Consider the following 16,710-nt stretch of genomic DNA (forward strand, 5'->3'; position numbering starts at 1 on the left):
TGCACAAAGACAGGTTGGTTTTGAAAGAATACAGGACACAGGTCCTCCCTTCTTTGTCTTAATCACTCCTTTTTGCTTGCTAAAAACTGGAGCCTCACAGAGTAGCTGAGGCTATATGGGTATGCTAGAGTGTCAAAACACCTGAAGGTAGCCGCATATATAACCAATGGTCTATCAATACCAGTCCAGTACTGTACTAGAAGATAATGAAATTACAGGTAAGTCAAATTTCTGTTTTCCAGTTCCATAGACAGAAACGTGCAGTTAACCCATGCCAGTATTGGCGCAGCCCCACTGCATTGGAGAACTTTTTTAATTTTCCCAAGCTGGGCTTTAAATGTAAAAAGTTGTAGATTTGTTACTTTCACTATTACTTTAGCCAGTGAGTGGATAACCTTCATCTTGTAAAGCTTAATTAGTAGCTGGGAGGAAGGAGTGCCCAAAGGGACCTTCTAAATATTAAACACCGTGTCTGGCACCACATCCTAAGAGAAAATTTGCACAAAAAAACCCTAGAAACTATATTAAGCACTTTACCAGTGTCATCTCAAATATGATAAAATATCAAATATTTATTGTACAAAGATTAAAAAACATGTATACAGTGAAAAAAGCATATACCGATACAAAAAGTACACATATATGAAGAATTCTAATAAACGTATGGTAGTTTCCTCATCATCCTTGCCAAAGTTGGGTGTGACTTTGATGCGTTTCACGGGTCGCTGCCTGCTTCATCAGGAAGTAAACTACAGCCAAGCTCTATAATAATGGAAAATATATATTTTTCCAATTCAAAAAAATACTGTTGAATAGAACTTCTTGCACCAAATGTAGTAGATGATCTATATACCTATTACACATGTATAAAAATCCTTACAGAAATAAACACAATAGTGCTACGACCAATTGTTGTAAACTTCCAAAACGGTTTGGTCAGTTCATTAGGCATATGTTCAATGTATCACCATAGGCCAAGGTTCAAGCCTCAAACACCGGCTTTGATAAGGGTAAACGTCTAGAAAATAAGAGAGCATAATAGTAATGCTAGTGTGTACAAATTAAAATAATGATATATAACATATAGTATTACTGAAAGACGAAAAGAGAGAGGGGGAGGGCTGTAAAGCCATCGAATTGATAAGGGGGCCCTAAAAAATCCTAACTACACCCCTTTTTAAGGCCCCTCATCAATCTAATGGCTGTAAAGCCCCCCCCCCTTTCTTCTTTCTTTCAATAATAACGTATGTTTTTTATCATTATTTTAATATGTACACACTAACATTACTGTTATGCTCTTTCTCTTTATTCCTAGACACTTATTAAACGTGTTTTCGAAGCTTGAACCTTGGCCTATGGTGATAAATTGGACATATGCCTGATGAACTAACCTAGTTGTTTTGGAAGTTTGCAACAATTAGTCGTAGCACTATTGTTTTTATTTCTGTATGCATTTTTCTACATGTTTGATAGGTATGTGGAGCATCTTCTCCATTTGGTGCAAGAAGTTCTAATGAATATGTATATATTTTTTTTATTTGACAAATGTATATTTTCCATCATTATAGAGTTTGGTTGTAGTTTTCTTCCTGATGAAGCGGACAGCCACCCCTGAAATGCGTCAAAAGTCACAGCAAGCAAACTATTACCCAACTTTGACAGGGATGATGAGCAAACCACCATACTATGTTTAACACAAGTCTTCGTACATGTAAATTTTTTTTGTATAGGTGTATGAGTGTTTGTTTTTTTTCCCTGTTTACATGTTTTTATTCCTTGTACAATAAATATTTGATATTTTATCATATTCGAGGTGGTGCCATTGAAGTCCTTGATTTAGTTTCTTGAGGTTTTTTTGTGCAAATTCATCTTGTAAAGTTTTATACTGCATGTCTTCAGTGTATTTTTTGCAGGAACTCATTGTGAGGTTTGGGTTCTGGTGAAGTTTAACTTTTTAAAGTGCATCTCTAGCCATTTTTCTTTCCTCTGTGTCCCATTGATGAGCTTTCTTGTTACATCCTATTAAAGGGACACAACAGGAATTGAGAATAAAACTCAACAGTTTGATGAAAATCCCCTCTTAGGCAGCTGTCACTGGAACAGTTCAGCCCTTCATGCTTGGTGGCAACTCAAAATTATGGATTACTCAGCACTTTCTAAACTAGTGATAATGGTCACTAGGACAATTGGAGATTTAGAGATGGTGAATCACCCCAGCTGGGAAACAGATAGTGATTTCATCAGAAGGGTTCTAAACCCTCCCCCACCCTACCCAAAAAGAGAAAAAAAAAAACAATATGGCTAGTCACTCTCTAAATGAAAACCTTGCAAAAAACAAAATTATTAATTTGGTTATGCTTTGAGATTGATTTCAGTAAATTATCCTGTTTTTTAAAAGATGTTGTTTATTTTAAATCTCTTTTTTGAAATAATTTTTTTTTTTCTTTTGAATCTAGACACCGGTTGATGGGCAGCTGTTCCTGATTAAACATCTTCTCATCATGCGTGAACAGATTGCACCTTTTCACACTGAGTTCACCATAAAGGAAATTTCCCTGGACCTCAAGAAAACGAGAGGTATTTCCCCTGTGGTGTCTGAAAGAGTAGCACTGATAATGGGCCTACTCTGATCACTCATCACAGGCCTTCATTAGTTTACTTCATGTTCATCTGCAATGCGTTGCATGATGTGCCTGTGTAACGTAACTGCTTATGTTTTTGGCTCTGCTACTAATCTACTGAAATAAGCTACTTAATGGGAAAAGACCAGTAGACAAGAAAAAAAAACAGTAAAGTGATTTACAAATATACTAAAATATAAAATATATAGTAAAATTATTAACTGTTGAAACCTACAAACACACACAATAACTTAACATGAAAGGTTTAGCACATGTTCGAAGCCCATTTCTACCAATTCCAAAAAAAACAAAACACAGCAGCTCTGCTTTATAACACACTTCCTGTGAGCCCAGGAATTCCTCTCTGCCCCCCGCTCTGAAGGCAGGGAAATGCTGCACCCCATAACTTCTGCAGTATGTAGGATCTGCACACCACCAGAAGAAAAAGGGCAAATAGAATCCATGATGTTTTTTGAGGATTATTTTAAGTTAATAGATAACCAGCATTTTCAGGAGGTCAGCCATAGCAGTTCTCCGTTTTTCTCTCTTGAGGTTCTTTCATTGCATGGTAGGTTTCCTTTAGGCTGTGTTCACACCTGAGCAGAGCGATTTTCAGGCACTTTTATTTGAACGTTTCTGCGCACGTATGTGAGCAGTTTACAATCCTATTTCAAGTGCTTTTCAACTGTGTATTAAAGCTTTAGGTGTTTTTGTTTTAGCCAATGGAAAACACTGGGGAATTTGACCTTTACTTACTGGAAAAAACAGTCTGAAATACTCCATGGGGCCCAAAAGCGCCCAAATCTGCCTTAGCTCATGTAGCTTTTGGAGTGTCGGGTGTCAAGGTACAGGCGTCTGAACATTCATATGTTAAGGCCGCTATTGAAATACATAGGATTTTGAGTGTTTGAGAATTTACGAGCTTCAAGTTGCAAATCACTACTGTGTGAATGGAGCCTTAATTAAAAAGGCATAGTCCTTAATTAATAGTCCTTAATTAAAAAGGCATAGTCGGCAATGCCAAATAATACATTTCTTGCTATAATTAACTGCTTTGAGATCTGTCATATCACAAACTAGGCAAAGCTGCCATGATCTTTCACTGCGATGTACATTGTGAGTGTTTTACATGAAAAAAAATATATACTGCGTAGAATGTGTTAACACACTGTGATAAGTTTATACTTAGGTTAACTTTTTTCACAAAACATTATAAAGGCTACGGGGTCCCCTTTATCGTTGACTTTTTTCATAATGCTTTTTTTTTTGTTCACCTCCTTATTAGATCTTCTACCTTATTCAGTAAAAAGTGCTAATTCTACATGTGACTGCATGCTTTAATTCATCTCCTTCAGTTTCGTGATGTATGATGCCTCTCACACTTTTTTGTTTAACTATCTTGTCCAATAGAATTTCAAAGATCGTTCATTTGCGATCTGCATGTTGCTTATTAATAACTGAATAATCGGGTTTTGCTTGGAAATGGCTTCTTTTTCATAATCGGCCCTGATGAGCCTTTGTTTGACATACAGTTTGGGTCACATGACTGAGAGTCTTAAAAAGAAAAAAAAAAAGAAAAAACCTTCTCCTTGGCAACTGACCGCCATCAGTTGCCATAGAAGCTGTCTGGGCACTTATTCTGTGTAGGGTTAACTGTGTTATATAAAGAGGAGCTCAATAACTGCATGGTGCATGTCTTCAACATTTTTTCCCATAAAGGATGTATTTATAAAGCAGTAAATCTGACTCTAAGAGCCCATTCACACTAGCACGACTTGTGAGGCGACTTGTGTCGCCCCCAGGTCGCTTGACATAACAAAAGCAATGTTAATCAATCAGTGCCGTCTTAATTGGCACTACTGAAGTCGCTCCGACTTCAAAAAAGGGTCCTGTACTACTTTGAGGCGACCTGTGATCCGACTTGTCCCATATACTTCAATGGGAGTCACCTCCTTATCTTGGACTTTCCAGGAAGAAGAAAGAGATTAGCCAGGCATTCCCCACAGACAAAGTCGCCTGTCTCTTCAAAGTAGTGCACAAGTCTCTTCCAAGTCTCTAAACAAGTCTCTTCAAAGTCACGGGGCGACTTTCTGGTCGCGGTAGTGTGAACCGGCTCTAAAACACTGCAGATGTGTCTTCTTGGTATTTTGGCATGTGTTTCGAATTTGGGCTGGATTGACCTGCAGTGAATGTTTTTAGTTAATGTCATATTCACTGTTTTGTAAATAGGCCTTGTAGCTTTTTAATTACTTTACTGACACTTCCGCTTAAACCAGAGCTGTAACTGATTGCATTTGAACATCACCAAAACCTTACTAGTGATGGATTTCTTCCGGTGTTGAGGTCTCTGGGCAAATATGTCCTTTTTGGTGTTTTTACATGATTGACAAACGAAATGTCTCCCATTTTTGCCTTTGAGCACATTTCTGTGTCAACCATTATGTCACTGAAAAGCGAGCAAAAAAAGGTAAGTACCCATAAAAAAAGTGGCTTGGACTTCCGCTCCACTGCATGTTCCGGATTTTAGGAGAATAGTAAATGGTAAAACGCAAGTAAGTATACACTGCTCCATGTGATTACTCATACACTGCTCTACTGTGAGCCAGCTCGGCTCATCTGCCAAACATCAAAACAAAGATACAACAGTCCAAATTGCTTCACTCATTGGCTATATTGCTGAAAAATCACATAGCGGAGGACAGCAGAATCTTAACGTGTTTTGCGCTGCACAAGCTCTTAGGCCCTGTGCACACCTGAGCAATTTTTCTGCTTGGAGCTTGTAGCTCTAAAACGCTCAACAAGCCAAATCCCGTTCATTTCAATGGCCCCCTGTTAACATCTGAGCGTTTTGTCGCCTGAAGCAAAATGCCTTAAGCTCAAAAAAGTACATGACCTTCTTTTTGGCAAATTACGAGAGTTTTTGGCCCCATAGACTTCAATAGAAATGCCTGACTAGAGCATTTTGTCGCTCATTTTCTGGTCAAACAGCAGCTCTCCACCCCCAATTTCCTTTCCCTCTCCTCCGCCTAGTGCTTTCTATTGGCTAAACAAAAATGTCTGCAGCTGTAAAACACTTGTAATACACTTCTGAAGCGCTTTAAAATAAAAAAAAAATGCCTGGAAAACACCAGTAAATCGCTACGCTCAGGTGTGAATTGGAGCATTGGTCACACTCCCACATCCTTCAATATAAGGCAGGCCATAGAGAAGTCCAAAACCAAACGTTCTGTCGATAGAAAAATTAAAATGGCGCATACGGTTGTGCCATCATTGGTTTCGCTTTTCTAAACAAATTCCAGCATGTTGGATCAGGCACTTTCATATGCGGCACGAAAATCGCGTGTCACAGCTGGCACACTAATGTGAAAAACGAACAACCATGAATTTTCATTCCTTTTTTGACTCTTCTATGGCCTGCCTAAGACTACTGAATCCCTGCAGTCCACAGCTGCAGCGGATGAGTCAATTAGGCACACTTCCCAATACCGAAAAACGATTTCTCCATAGTATCCAGACAGCCCAGAATCTGCAAGCATCAAAGTAAAAACAGTTTTACAAATATATAAAGTAATATGCTAATACCAAGAAGTATAATTGACTCACTCACTGTAGCTGCGGACTGTGGGGATTCCGTAGCCTTCTATTAAGGGCTGTGGGAGTGTGTCATTAGCTTACGATTAAGTGCTTGTACAGCCCGAAACGTGTTAACACTCTTCTGTATGTGGCATTTTTACCCGTTACTCAGAAATAAAGCAGAGGAGGAGTGCAGCCATACAGACTGGATTTTCTTTGCAAAGAATAGAGAATTGTATTTTAGTTCAAAGGTGAAGTCTAGATTTGAGTATACACCCTTTCAGTAATGCTGTTCAGGGCATTGTTGGCCATGAATACCAAGTGGTAGGGATTTTTAATTCTGAAATGATAAAACTGGTATTAGTTCTCATTCACACGGGCATCTGGGGTGTGGTAAAAACAGGTGGTTGAGCCCCCCAACATGCCAAAAGACAGCATGCAGCCACTCATGCTGCATTCACACCTGGGCGTCACGATTCTCGTGTTTTTTCAGGCTTTTTTTTTTTTTTTTTTGGGTTTAGTTGGGCGTTTTTGTACAGCATTAAAGTATTTTGAGCTTTGGCTTTTTTTAATCGCCAATAGAGAAAAATATCTGTTTTATCAGTTTTTGCTGTGTTTTTCAGCTTTTTTTTTAAGCATTTTTATTTATTATGTTTTACTTTTTTTCTAAGGGGTTAAGGGTTCATTTATTTATTTGTTTTGTTAGGTTAGGGGTTATTATTAGGATTAGTGATTAGGGTTTGGGGTTAGGGTTAATTTATTTTTATTTTATAGTTTTATAATTTTTTATTTTTTACATTTATTTATGTATTTTATATATTCATTTTTATTATTATTTATTTATTTTTTTTTTAATTTAATTCTTGCATTTGAGCAGAAAAACGTTCAAAAACACTTGAATCAACCGTTTCCATGTATTTCATTGGAATAAAAAATGCTTCAAAAAAGCACTAATCTGCCCGATTCGAGCTACAAAAAAGCTCCAGAACTTTTTTTGAGCTTCAGGCATTTGGCTTCAGGTGACATGTAGTGGAGATGTGAACCATCTCCATAGAGAATAATTGTGTTTTTTTTCTCTTCCAGCATTTTGGAGCTTCACGCTACAAAACGCTGAGGTGTGAATGAGGCCTTAGGGTTGTACACCTGCTGCCAAGTTATAAACCCTCCTGCTGCCTTCATCAGGCAGTACCACAACCAAGAACTACCCATTCAAGTGAATAGGGCCGCGCTGCAAATGTGAGCCAAACACTTGGCTTTGTATTTAAATACAAAATCTTCATTCACCTTTAAAAAACAAAACAAAATGACACTCAGGAGGTGACTGTATGGCCCCCTCAAATATCTGGCAGCTGCTGCTCAACCGTCCTCTGAAAAGCAATGAAAATTAGTGTTTGGGTATGCAAGTATAATGAGCTGTATGTGGAATTTCAAAAGGGCTGTATTGTCAGTAAGGGGCTGACTGCATTTATAGCAGGATTATCAGGTGATAGAACATGGACAGCTGTGCACGTGTTGGAAAGTTGCTCTCACTGTATCTTGTTTTTTGATTTGTGTTTTCAGTGTGTTTTTTATCTTTTTTTTTTTGTTTCTTTTTTTATCACATATACTTTAAACCTTTAACTATTGGTGTAATAGCTACTATGTCGGCTGTAGTGTGTTCAGGTTGTCTGATGTTTTCTACACAAGTGAGGAAATTGTGTGGTCTACAGCTGTGTATCTATTCTATTCTTTCTAGATGCTGCCTTTAAAATTCTGCACCCAAGAACAGTTCCACAATTCTTCAGACTCAACAGCCACAATGCCATCCTTGAGTTCCTACTCCAGGTAGTTTGGATTTGCATTGCTTGTTGCAGTTATTTCAAGTTATTTTCTATGTTTGCAAAACAATAGCAAATTCATTCTTTCCTTTATAGGGAACACCAGAAATAAAGGAACATTACATTGACTCAAAGAAAGATGTTGACAGACAACTCAAGGCAGCTTGCGAGCAGTTTATTCAGCAGCAGAGTAAGATCTTTGTTGAACCATTAGAGGATTTTATGACAAAGGTAAATTTTTTGCCATATTTGTACATCCGTAAGCTTAAATTGCATTGCAAAGACTTGCTTTTCCTTGATGTGTACATTAAGTCAGATTGGTTTTTATGGACCACTCAGGGAACATGAGGCTCTGGTGGTTAGATGTCGGCGGAGGGTACAAATGTGACATGTAGCTCCGTCTCACGCAGCCTGTCCAACTCTATGAGAGGCTGACAGCTGCTACAGCGGCTGGATGGTGTGCCTAGTGGTACTTGCATTTAGGGAAGTATTCACCCGGGGACGACTGCCTAGAACAAAAGCAGTCTGTGTGGTAGGCATTTATAGCTAGACGTGTATTGCCCTAAGTGTGGGTGCAGCCACAGCAGCTGTCAGCCTCATTGACATGCTGCTGGCAGCAAGATTGGATGATATAACTATGCCCTCTGTCCGCACCTAAACGCTGGAGCCACCCGCATCAGGGCAAAATGCTCAGTGTGCATGGGGCCTTAAGGACATTATCACAGTGTAAACAAAAAAGCTATCCCTTTGGTAAAGAAGTTTTTCTGTATGCTTAATCCCTTCCCGCCTGGGCTATAGCTGCAAGTCAACTACAGTGCAGTTCTCTAGTTCTGGGAGAGCTTCCATGGACGTCCTCCCAGAACTCTGCCTCCCGCTCGCCCCCTGCGGTGCTCAATGGGCACGCTCTGTGATCACTGTGTCCTTTGGACACAGGTGATCACAGATCGAGGTAAACGCCCAATCACAGAGGCACTTTACAATGTGATCAGCTGTGTCCAATCTCAGCTGATCACATGTAAAAAGACTTGCTGGTTAACGGCAGTTTTTTCCTCACACGCTGCTTCTTTGGGAGGAAAGGAGTGCCGATAAACAGCAAGCCTGACAGTACATGGTTTGCTCTGATCATCAGCGCAGTCTCATCAGTGCCGCCTCATCAGCACACTTTAATGAAGAAGAAAAATTACTTTTTTGCAAAATTTTATAACCAAAACTAAGAAAAACCTTTTTTTTCAACATTTTTTGTCTTGTTGGTAAATACCACCAAAACAAAGCTCTCTCTGTCAAAAAAAATAAGTAAATGATACAAATATCATATGAGTACAATGTTGCATGATTGCGCAATTGTCATTCAAAGTGTGACACCGATGCAAGCTGAAAACTGGCCTGGGCAGGAAGGGGGTAGAAGGGGGAAGGGGGTACCTTGCCCGGTATTGAAGTGATTTATTAAACCTGGATAGAAGATACCTTTTTGACTTCAGCTGCTCCAATCCTGCTAAGCTATAACAGGACAAAAAGATCCCTTATAATGAGACATTAGCGCCAGCCAAACATCTGTCATTGTTAGTAGAGGTCAGCATTGCTAGCTTTTGTATTTCTCTCAGTACAGGTTTCCTTTAAAGAAAAATAAATGGAATGAAGCACACCAGGGGGACAGATGTATGAAGTGGACCCCTGAAAAGAATTGTACATTGGAATTGTCGTTTAGGAGAGAAGCAATAAAATCAATGTTTGTGTACTGATTTCATTGATGGGGTGTGCTTAAAACATGCAATTACCTTTTACGTCAAACATTTAGCGATCTATAAATAAATGTTTTTACACACGACTTTAAAACGGAATTCACATCTTTTTCCAAATGAATCCAATTAAAAAAAATGTGTGAAAACATTTATAATTGGCCACTCAAATCGGATTTCCTAAAGCCTTCAAACATGCTGCTTCTACATTGAAATGCCTCTCCTTTTCTGCCTTTGTAAACAGAGGATGGTCTCCTGCATCGCCACTTCCATTAGACAGCTGGAGCAGCTTCTACTAAGATTTAATGGACTGCTTACCATGCTAAAAATACATTTAATTTTAGTAAAAAAAAAAAAAAAAAAGACAGCTGAAACTTGTGCTAAAACTTTTAAAAATATGTCCTTTTACAGAAAAAAATGCATTTTACAGAATTAAATGCATGACCAGCAGGAGGGCTTTAGGGAAGCTTTTTTTGCTATCCCAGACCCTCAATAATCTCTGCTGCTTAGTGGGTTTTTTTTTACAGTCCATAAAAATGTTTTTTTCTATAACACGAATTCCTTTCCATTCATTTCAAAAGCATTAGGTTCAATGCCAAATTTCATTGTCCTTTCTAATCTGTAAGATTCAAGCTGTGATTTTGGCTGGTTCAGTTTAGATATTATAGGCGTTTTCTTGTTGTTAAGCGCAGAGTATAACCAGTGGCACACTGAAAGCACAGTGCATTTAGCCCATCACTTGTTTAGGGACAAGGCAGACCTTTATTAGTAGAAAACTATGATTATATTAATACTGAATTGAAACTTGAAAGGCAGTAATATTTCTAATATTTAAGGCAATGTTTCAATGGCAGGGCTTAGGCTTTGCATGCAGGCTATCCTTCTGGGAAGAGGTGCTTTCTCTGGTGGCAAATAACACGGGCAGTATTATGATTTAAAGTGTCACTAAAGGTGAAATTCTGGGTAAAGTAAGGGTTGGTAATAACCTGTGTCCCATAGGGGAGATTTCCCTTTGCTCCCTGTCACACAGCCAAAACAAGAAGTGAGAGGTAATCCCTCTAAAGTTAGGGAGTCCTGGGGTGTCACCAGAACTACTGTCCCCATTGAAAGATTTCCCCAACCCAAAATTTTTACATTTTCTTTGATGACGTTAAACGGGACAAATAGGGTGAATCTTCCTAACGGGGGCAATAATGAATGAAGACAACAATGAAACCTGATGATTTCTAATCTCTCTCTACTCTACTCTATCCAAAACTAAAAAAAAAAAAATGTTGCCTTTAGTGAATGTACACTATACATGTCTGTTTATATAGGTGATATTGCCATTCTGGGAAGGGTTTGTGTAGTAAGTAGTACAGTATGACTGAATGTTTGGGAACACCTGACCATCACACCTATATGAACTAGTTGGACACCCCATCCCACAACCAAGGGCATTAAAGTATAACTAAAGGCAAACGTTTCTGTTAGTTTTGGATAGAATGGAGATGGATTAGAACACCTGTCGGTTTTATTTTTTTTTGCTTTTGGTGTTCCAGTTAGGAAGCTTCACCCTTTCTATTTTTCCTGTTTACCATTCTCATTGAAAGTAAAATAAAAATCCCAAAGTTTGGGTTGTCCCCAGAAAAGCTTTAGAGGGTAAATCTTCCAATGGGGACACTAGTTCTGGTGACCTAGGGGTCCCCAAGAGATTCCCTTAATTTGCAGGTATTTGCTCTCACTTCCTGTTTTGCCTATGGGACAGGAAGTGAAGGTAAACCCCCCCCAATGGGTCAAAGATGGAAAAAATAAACCCTATAGAAGTTATAACCCTCCCTTTCTCTATCCAAAATGAAAAGAAAAGTTTTGCCTGTAGTTCTACTTTTAACCACTTTGCCGCTGCTCACTAGAGCTGTACTGCGGCAAAGTGGCTCTTGTAGGTCTGACGACGTAGACCTACGTCGGCATACCCTCCCCCTTCTAGGCGGCGCGCGTCTTCAGTCACAGCGGGAGTCGGGCCAGGGGAGGCGCGGCGGCGGGGAATTGAGTGTGGAGATCCGCCCGCTTGTGTAAACACAAGCGGGCGGATCTCAGAAGTGACAGGCAGGGTCAGATTGCAGGGTTCAGCATAGCTGAACCCTCGATCTGTCCTTGTGTCACATAGTCACCTCCCCCCACACATGTCAGTAAGCACCAGGCATACATTAACCCCTCCCTCTCCAATAAAATTAACCCCTTCACTGCCAGTGTCATTTTTACAGTAACAGTGCATATTTATAGCACTGATTACTGCAGTAATGTCACTGGTACCCCCAAAAGTGTCAAAAATGTCAGTCAGCGGTCCGATCTGTCCGCCGCAATGTCGCAGTCCCGTAAAAAAATCGCAGATCGCCGCCATTACTCGTTAAAAAAAAAAAAACACCAAAAATGACATCTTTCCCTTAGTTAGTAAACGCAATAACTTTTGCACAAACCAATCAAAATACGCTTATTGCAATTTTTTTTTTACCAAACATAGGTAGCAGAAAACAAATTGGCCAAAAATGTAAAAAAAATTTTGATTTTTACATTTTTTTTGGGGGGAATTTCATATAAAAAAACTTGAAAAATAGTTATTTTTTCAAAATTTACACTCTTTTTTTGTTTATAGCGCAAAAAGTAAAAATCGCACAGGTGATCAAATACCACCAAAAGAAAGCTCTGTTTGTGGGAAAAAAAGGATGTCAATTTCATTTGGGTACGGCGTCGCACGACCGCGCAATTGTCAGTTAAAGTCGCACAGTGCCAAAATCGCAAAAAGTGGCCCAGACGTAAGACAGCAAATTCCTCCGGTGGTAAAGTGGTTAATATAGAGTTGCATTGCCACCACAATTTGCAGCTAGAACAGCCTTTCCACAAGATGTTGGAATGCTTCTGTGGGAATTTGTGCTTATTCTGCCAAAAGAGCATTTGTGATGTTAGCTACTGATGTTGAGTAAGAAAACCTGACTTGTAATTGGTGTTCCCATTCATCCAAAAAGTGTCCTGTAGGGTTAAAGTCAGAGTTCTATACACAGCACTTGACTTTCTCCACACCAAACTCAGCAAACCATGTCTTCATGGTCCTAACTTTGTACACAGGGACACAGTCATGCTGGAACAGAACCGTTGCCAGTTTAGGACACTCAGCTACCCAATATGGCTTTTTACTGTTTGCTGGAGACACCTAAACTCCATTATTTGAAGGGGTATCCACATGCTTTTGATTATATATGTAAGCATGAAGGTCAGGTCTCCGCAAACTTTTGTCCATGTGATGAACATATTGGACACAGTGCCAGAGGTGCTCCGGGAGGTTGCTTTCCTTGGATGAACGTGAAAGTGGGAGCATGTGAGGGGCCATTGGGAATGCAGAAAGATGGCATTTGGTAAACGACTTATAGTAATATCCAGTACAAATAAAGCCGTGATATAGGCAGATCCTAAACATGGCTAACAGTAGCATTGGTACTTGAAACCTTCAAAGTCTTGTCATGGTAATTCACAAGTTACACAACAGATCAAGGATAACAAAAACCTTTATATACTGTAGATTTGTTTTCCTCCCTGCTGCTCTGTTCTCTCCTGATCAGATGAGATCCAGAATATTATCTCACTTAGAAAGCATGAGCTTCATAAACTGTTCACAACTCTTTCCTGCAAGCTGAATACTGTGTTAATGTATTTTTATGAGCGGAATGGCAAAAGAGACCAATATTTTTCATTTTCCGGTTAATGTAGAGTTTTTAGATTGAAGTGATGTTCTTAGCTGTTGCAAATGTCTGCATCTCACACTGGGGGGCAGCAGATTGCCTTTTCCTTACTGGCAGAATTATGCATATATCAGTCTTTAAATGGTAAATGAAGAATGTTAAAATAAGATTTATTTCATGATGTTCTGTAAAATATTGCATTCAAATTTCAGTAGTTATTTAATTTCCTAACTGTGGTAGATCATCTACCCGTGTAATGTTATGTTCTCTGAGAAGTTTTCTAACCACAGACCTCTTTTAGGTTACTGCGTTGAAAACAATGGTTAACCAGGGTGGTCCAAAGTATAGTCTTTCGCAGCAACCATGGGCCCAACCAGGTTTGTGTTATTTGCTTCAACCATATATTTGTATCAGTAACTCTTTAAATATTTCAATCAGTATAACACTATTTAAGCACAATATAGGACTATTTAAACCTCTAGGCATGCAGCCTATAATACCCCAAAAAGCATAATTTTAAGCCAGGAATATCGAAAATACATATACTACAGCCATTTAAATACACCAATGACGTTGACTTGCATATGAAGGTTCAAGCCATTTAATATCAAGCAGAGTAATGGTGGGGAAAACTACAAGTTCCCATGTCATTCTACTATTTGGTATCACCTACTTTATAGACCCCTCTGCATAAAATTGGACTGGGTGGAACCAAGTCCAATAATAATCTTTCATCATTTTATCAGGTTCTGCCCAGCAACTAGACAGTCCCTGCTCAACTGGGCCGAGTAACACTGACCTGATGGGGACCTTCACAATTCTAATTACTACGTCACAAACAAGTTGTGAGGTTTTACAGCACCCCCTTTTCTTTATTACACACAGATGAGCTGAATGACTGACTCAAAGGAGGGGTTTGCTGCTCTCTTGTTCTCTAGCACTGAGGGCAAACAGTCAACAGATATAAGGGTAGTGCTGGGCTTTCTTATTAGGCTGCCAACTGCAGTCTGTATACAATTTTTTTTATTTTTTAAGTAAAGATGATCTTGCTAGGTATTAATACATGTTTCCAAATCTACACACAATCTCCCGGCTTAAAAAAAATATGTATCAAGAACAACAATTGTTGCTTTTATGGTGAAATCACTAGCATAGTCATTTAGCTTTTGTTTTTAGCTAGGCTGTCACATAGTCCATTATGTTTGTTAATCCTTTGTATGTGTACAAGGTTGCCTTTTTCACTGTTTTATCAGCCTTTTTATATAAAAACTGTAAAGAAGCTGCAGCTTTATCCAGTTTACCCCCAGGCTAATTCTGACATTTCTCACATACATGTAAAAATCTGAATTTTTTTTTTTTTCCGTTTGCTAGAAAATTGTTTAGAACCCCCAATTAATTATTTATTTATTGTAAGTAGATATATAGCTGCTTTTATTACTTTTATTTAAAAGAGAATCTCCGGCTGAAAAAAAACATACAACCATCATCCTGGTAGAGGCACCTCAATATGAGGCGGTGTACATTTTGTACATTTTATTTATATATATATATATATATATATATATATATATAACGGTATTGAGATGGGTAACAGAAATTCTCTTGCATTTGCCTGTTTTATCGGTTTTAATTTGATTTTCATTCCTTTTTTTCCCCGCTGTTATAAAGTTTCTTCCCCACTGGTTATTGCATTACATTAAGAGAAATGGGTTGAAACCTGAAAAGCATGTCACCAGCACATCAGATTGCTCTCATGTAATGTCTATAATTGCGCAGTTTGATAAAATTTGAGTTCGGAGTGTGGCCTTCATTTTTCAATGTATATGCTACAAACTAGGCTGGAACAACAAGCCGTAGTAAAAGCTGGCACCGAGCGCAGAGTTTGCTGGGAATTTAGACCTGAATGTAGCACAATTGGCACATAGTGCAGTGATATGTGAGTGGTGAGATGGAGTCCTTGTGTGGCCATGAAATGTTACTTTTTTTTTTTTTAATAATGTTTAAATATTAAAGAGGAATTTGGCGTGCTAGTGATGTGCTGGCACCATTTGTTGTCATTTTACCACTGTATACCCTGAATTAATGTTGCAATGGATTAAAGTTGAACTGAACTCAAACTGTGAAAATTTGCCATGTTATTGGGAACATCGAGAATTGTTGATTTTACCGGAGCAGTTCCCTAAAAAATATACCTTTTTTTTGTCTTGAACTTCTTCTTAAACATAGCAGTGCATGTCCTGGTATGTGAGGATTTCTAGGCAAACCTATACCTACAGCCACATATATGTATATCTGCAGTGTGAATTAAGACATTTTTAATGGGTCTGTGGAAATCAATGACCGGTAGCTGGTTTCACGGACCTGCATGGATCTCCAAGTTTATCTTGAAGTTTTAATCCATGTGAGTCTGATCTGTGCTTTGGACCCGCATGGATGCATACTCTGGGCTGCACTTGGAGATTCGTGTAGGTCCGTGCATCCGGCCGCCTGTCATTGATTTCAACTGCCTGCCTGCATAAGGCTGCATGGAACACCTGTGCATTCTGCAAGGGTGAAGGCAGACCTTCGCATAGGGCTGTGAATGAGGCGTAAGGCCATTCTCATACGATTTGAAGTGTTCTTGACTGACATGGTTTTTGTTTTAGCCAGCTATATTGACTAGTGCAACTTAAAAAAATCCAAAAGAAAGCTAGAACACCAAAATGTCAGAGGAAAAAAAAAATCAAAAACAGAATCACTGAGTTGGAAAAAGGATTACCCCCCTTCTGCCAATTTTTTGTTGGACCACCTTTTGCTTTTATTACAGCCTTTATTCTTTTGGGATATGTCTCTACTAATTTTGCACATCTAGACTTTGCCCACTCTGTTCAACTGCTCTAGTTCAGTTAAATGTGATGGTGACCGTTTTGTGGCTGCAGTCTTCAAGTCATTCCACATGTTTTCAATGGGGTTTAGGTCTGTGCTCTGACTAAGCCATGCAAGGACATTCACCTTTTTCTCCTTCAACCACTGTGTGGTCATTTTTGCTGTGTGCTTTGGGTCATGGTCATGTTGGAAGGTAAACCTTCTTCCCATTGACAACTTTCTGGCAGAGGGCTGCAGATTTTCCTCAAAAATGTGATGATAATTTGCCCCATGTATTTTTCATCTATCCTGACAAGTACTCCATTCCCTGCTACAGAAAAACACCCTCATAACAGGATATTACCACCTCCATGCTTTACTGAAGGAATGGTGTTATTTGGATGGT

General features: G+C 38.9%; 1 protein-coding gene across 2 annotated transcripts in view; it reads left to right on the top strand.

Moving 5' to 3' along the window:
- COG3 (component of oligomeric golgi complex 3) overlaps nt 1–16,710 on the top strand; it is a 184,460-nt gene that overhangs the window by 140,260 nt on the left and 27,490 nt on the right. For both annotated transcript variants that reach the window (XM_082246865.1, XM_082246866.1), the window contains exons 17-20: nt 2,457–2,577; nt 7,930–8,018; nt 8,108–8,242; nt 13,762–13,837. In XM_082246865.1, coding sequence (XP_082102991.1) covers nt 2,457–2,577; nt 7,930–8,018; nt 8,108–8,242; nt 13,762–13,837 — 421 coding nt within the window. The remainder of the gene's footprint in view (nt 1–2,456; nt 2,578–7,929; nt 8,019–8,107; nt 8,243–13,761; nt 13,838–16,710) is intronic.

This window comes from Pelophylax lessonae (genome assembly GCF_965119305.1).
Source record: "Pelophylax lessonae genome assembly, chromosome: 2".
NCBI lineage: Eukaryota > Metazoa > Chordata > Amphibia > Anura > Ranidae > Pelophylax > Pelophylax lessonae.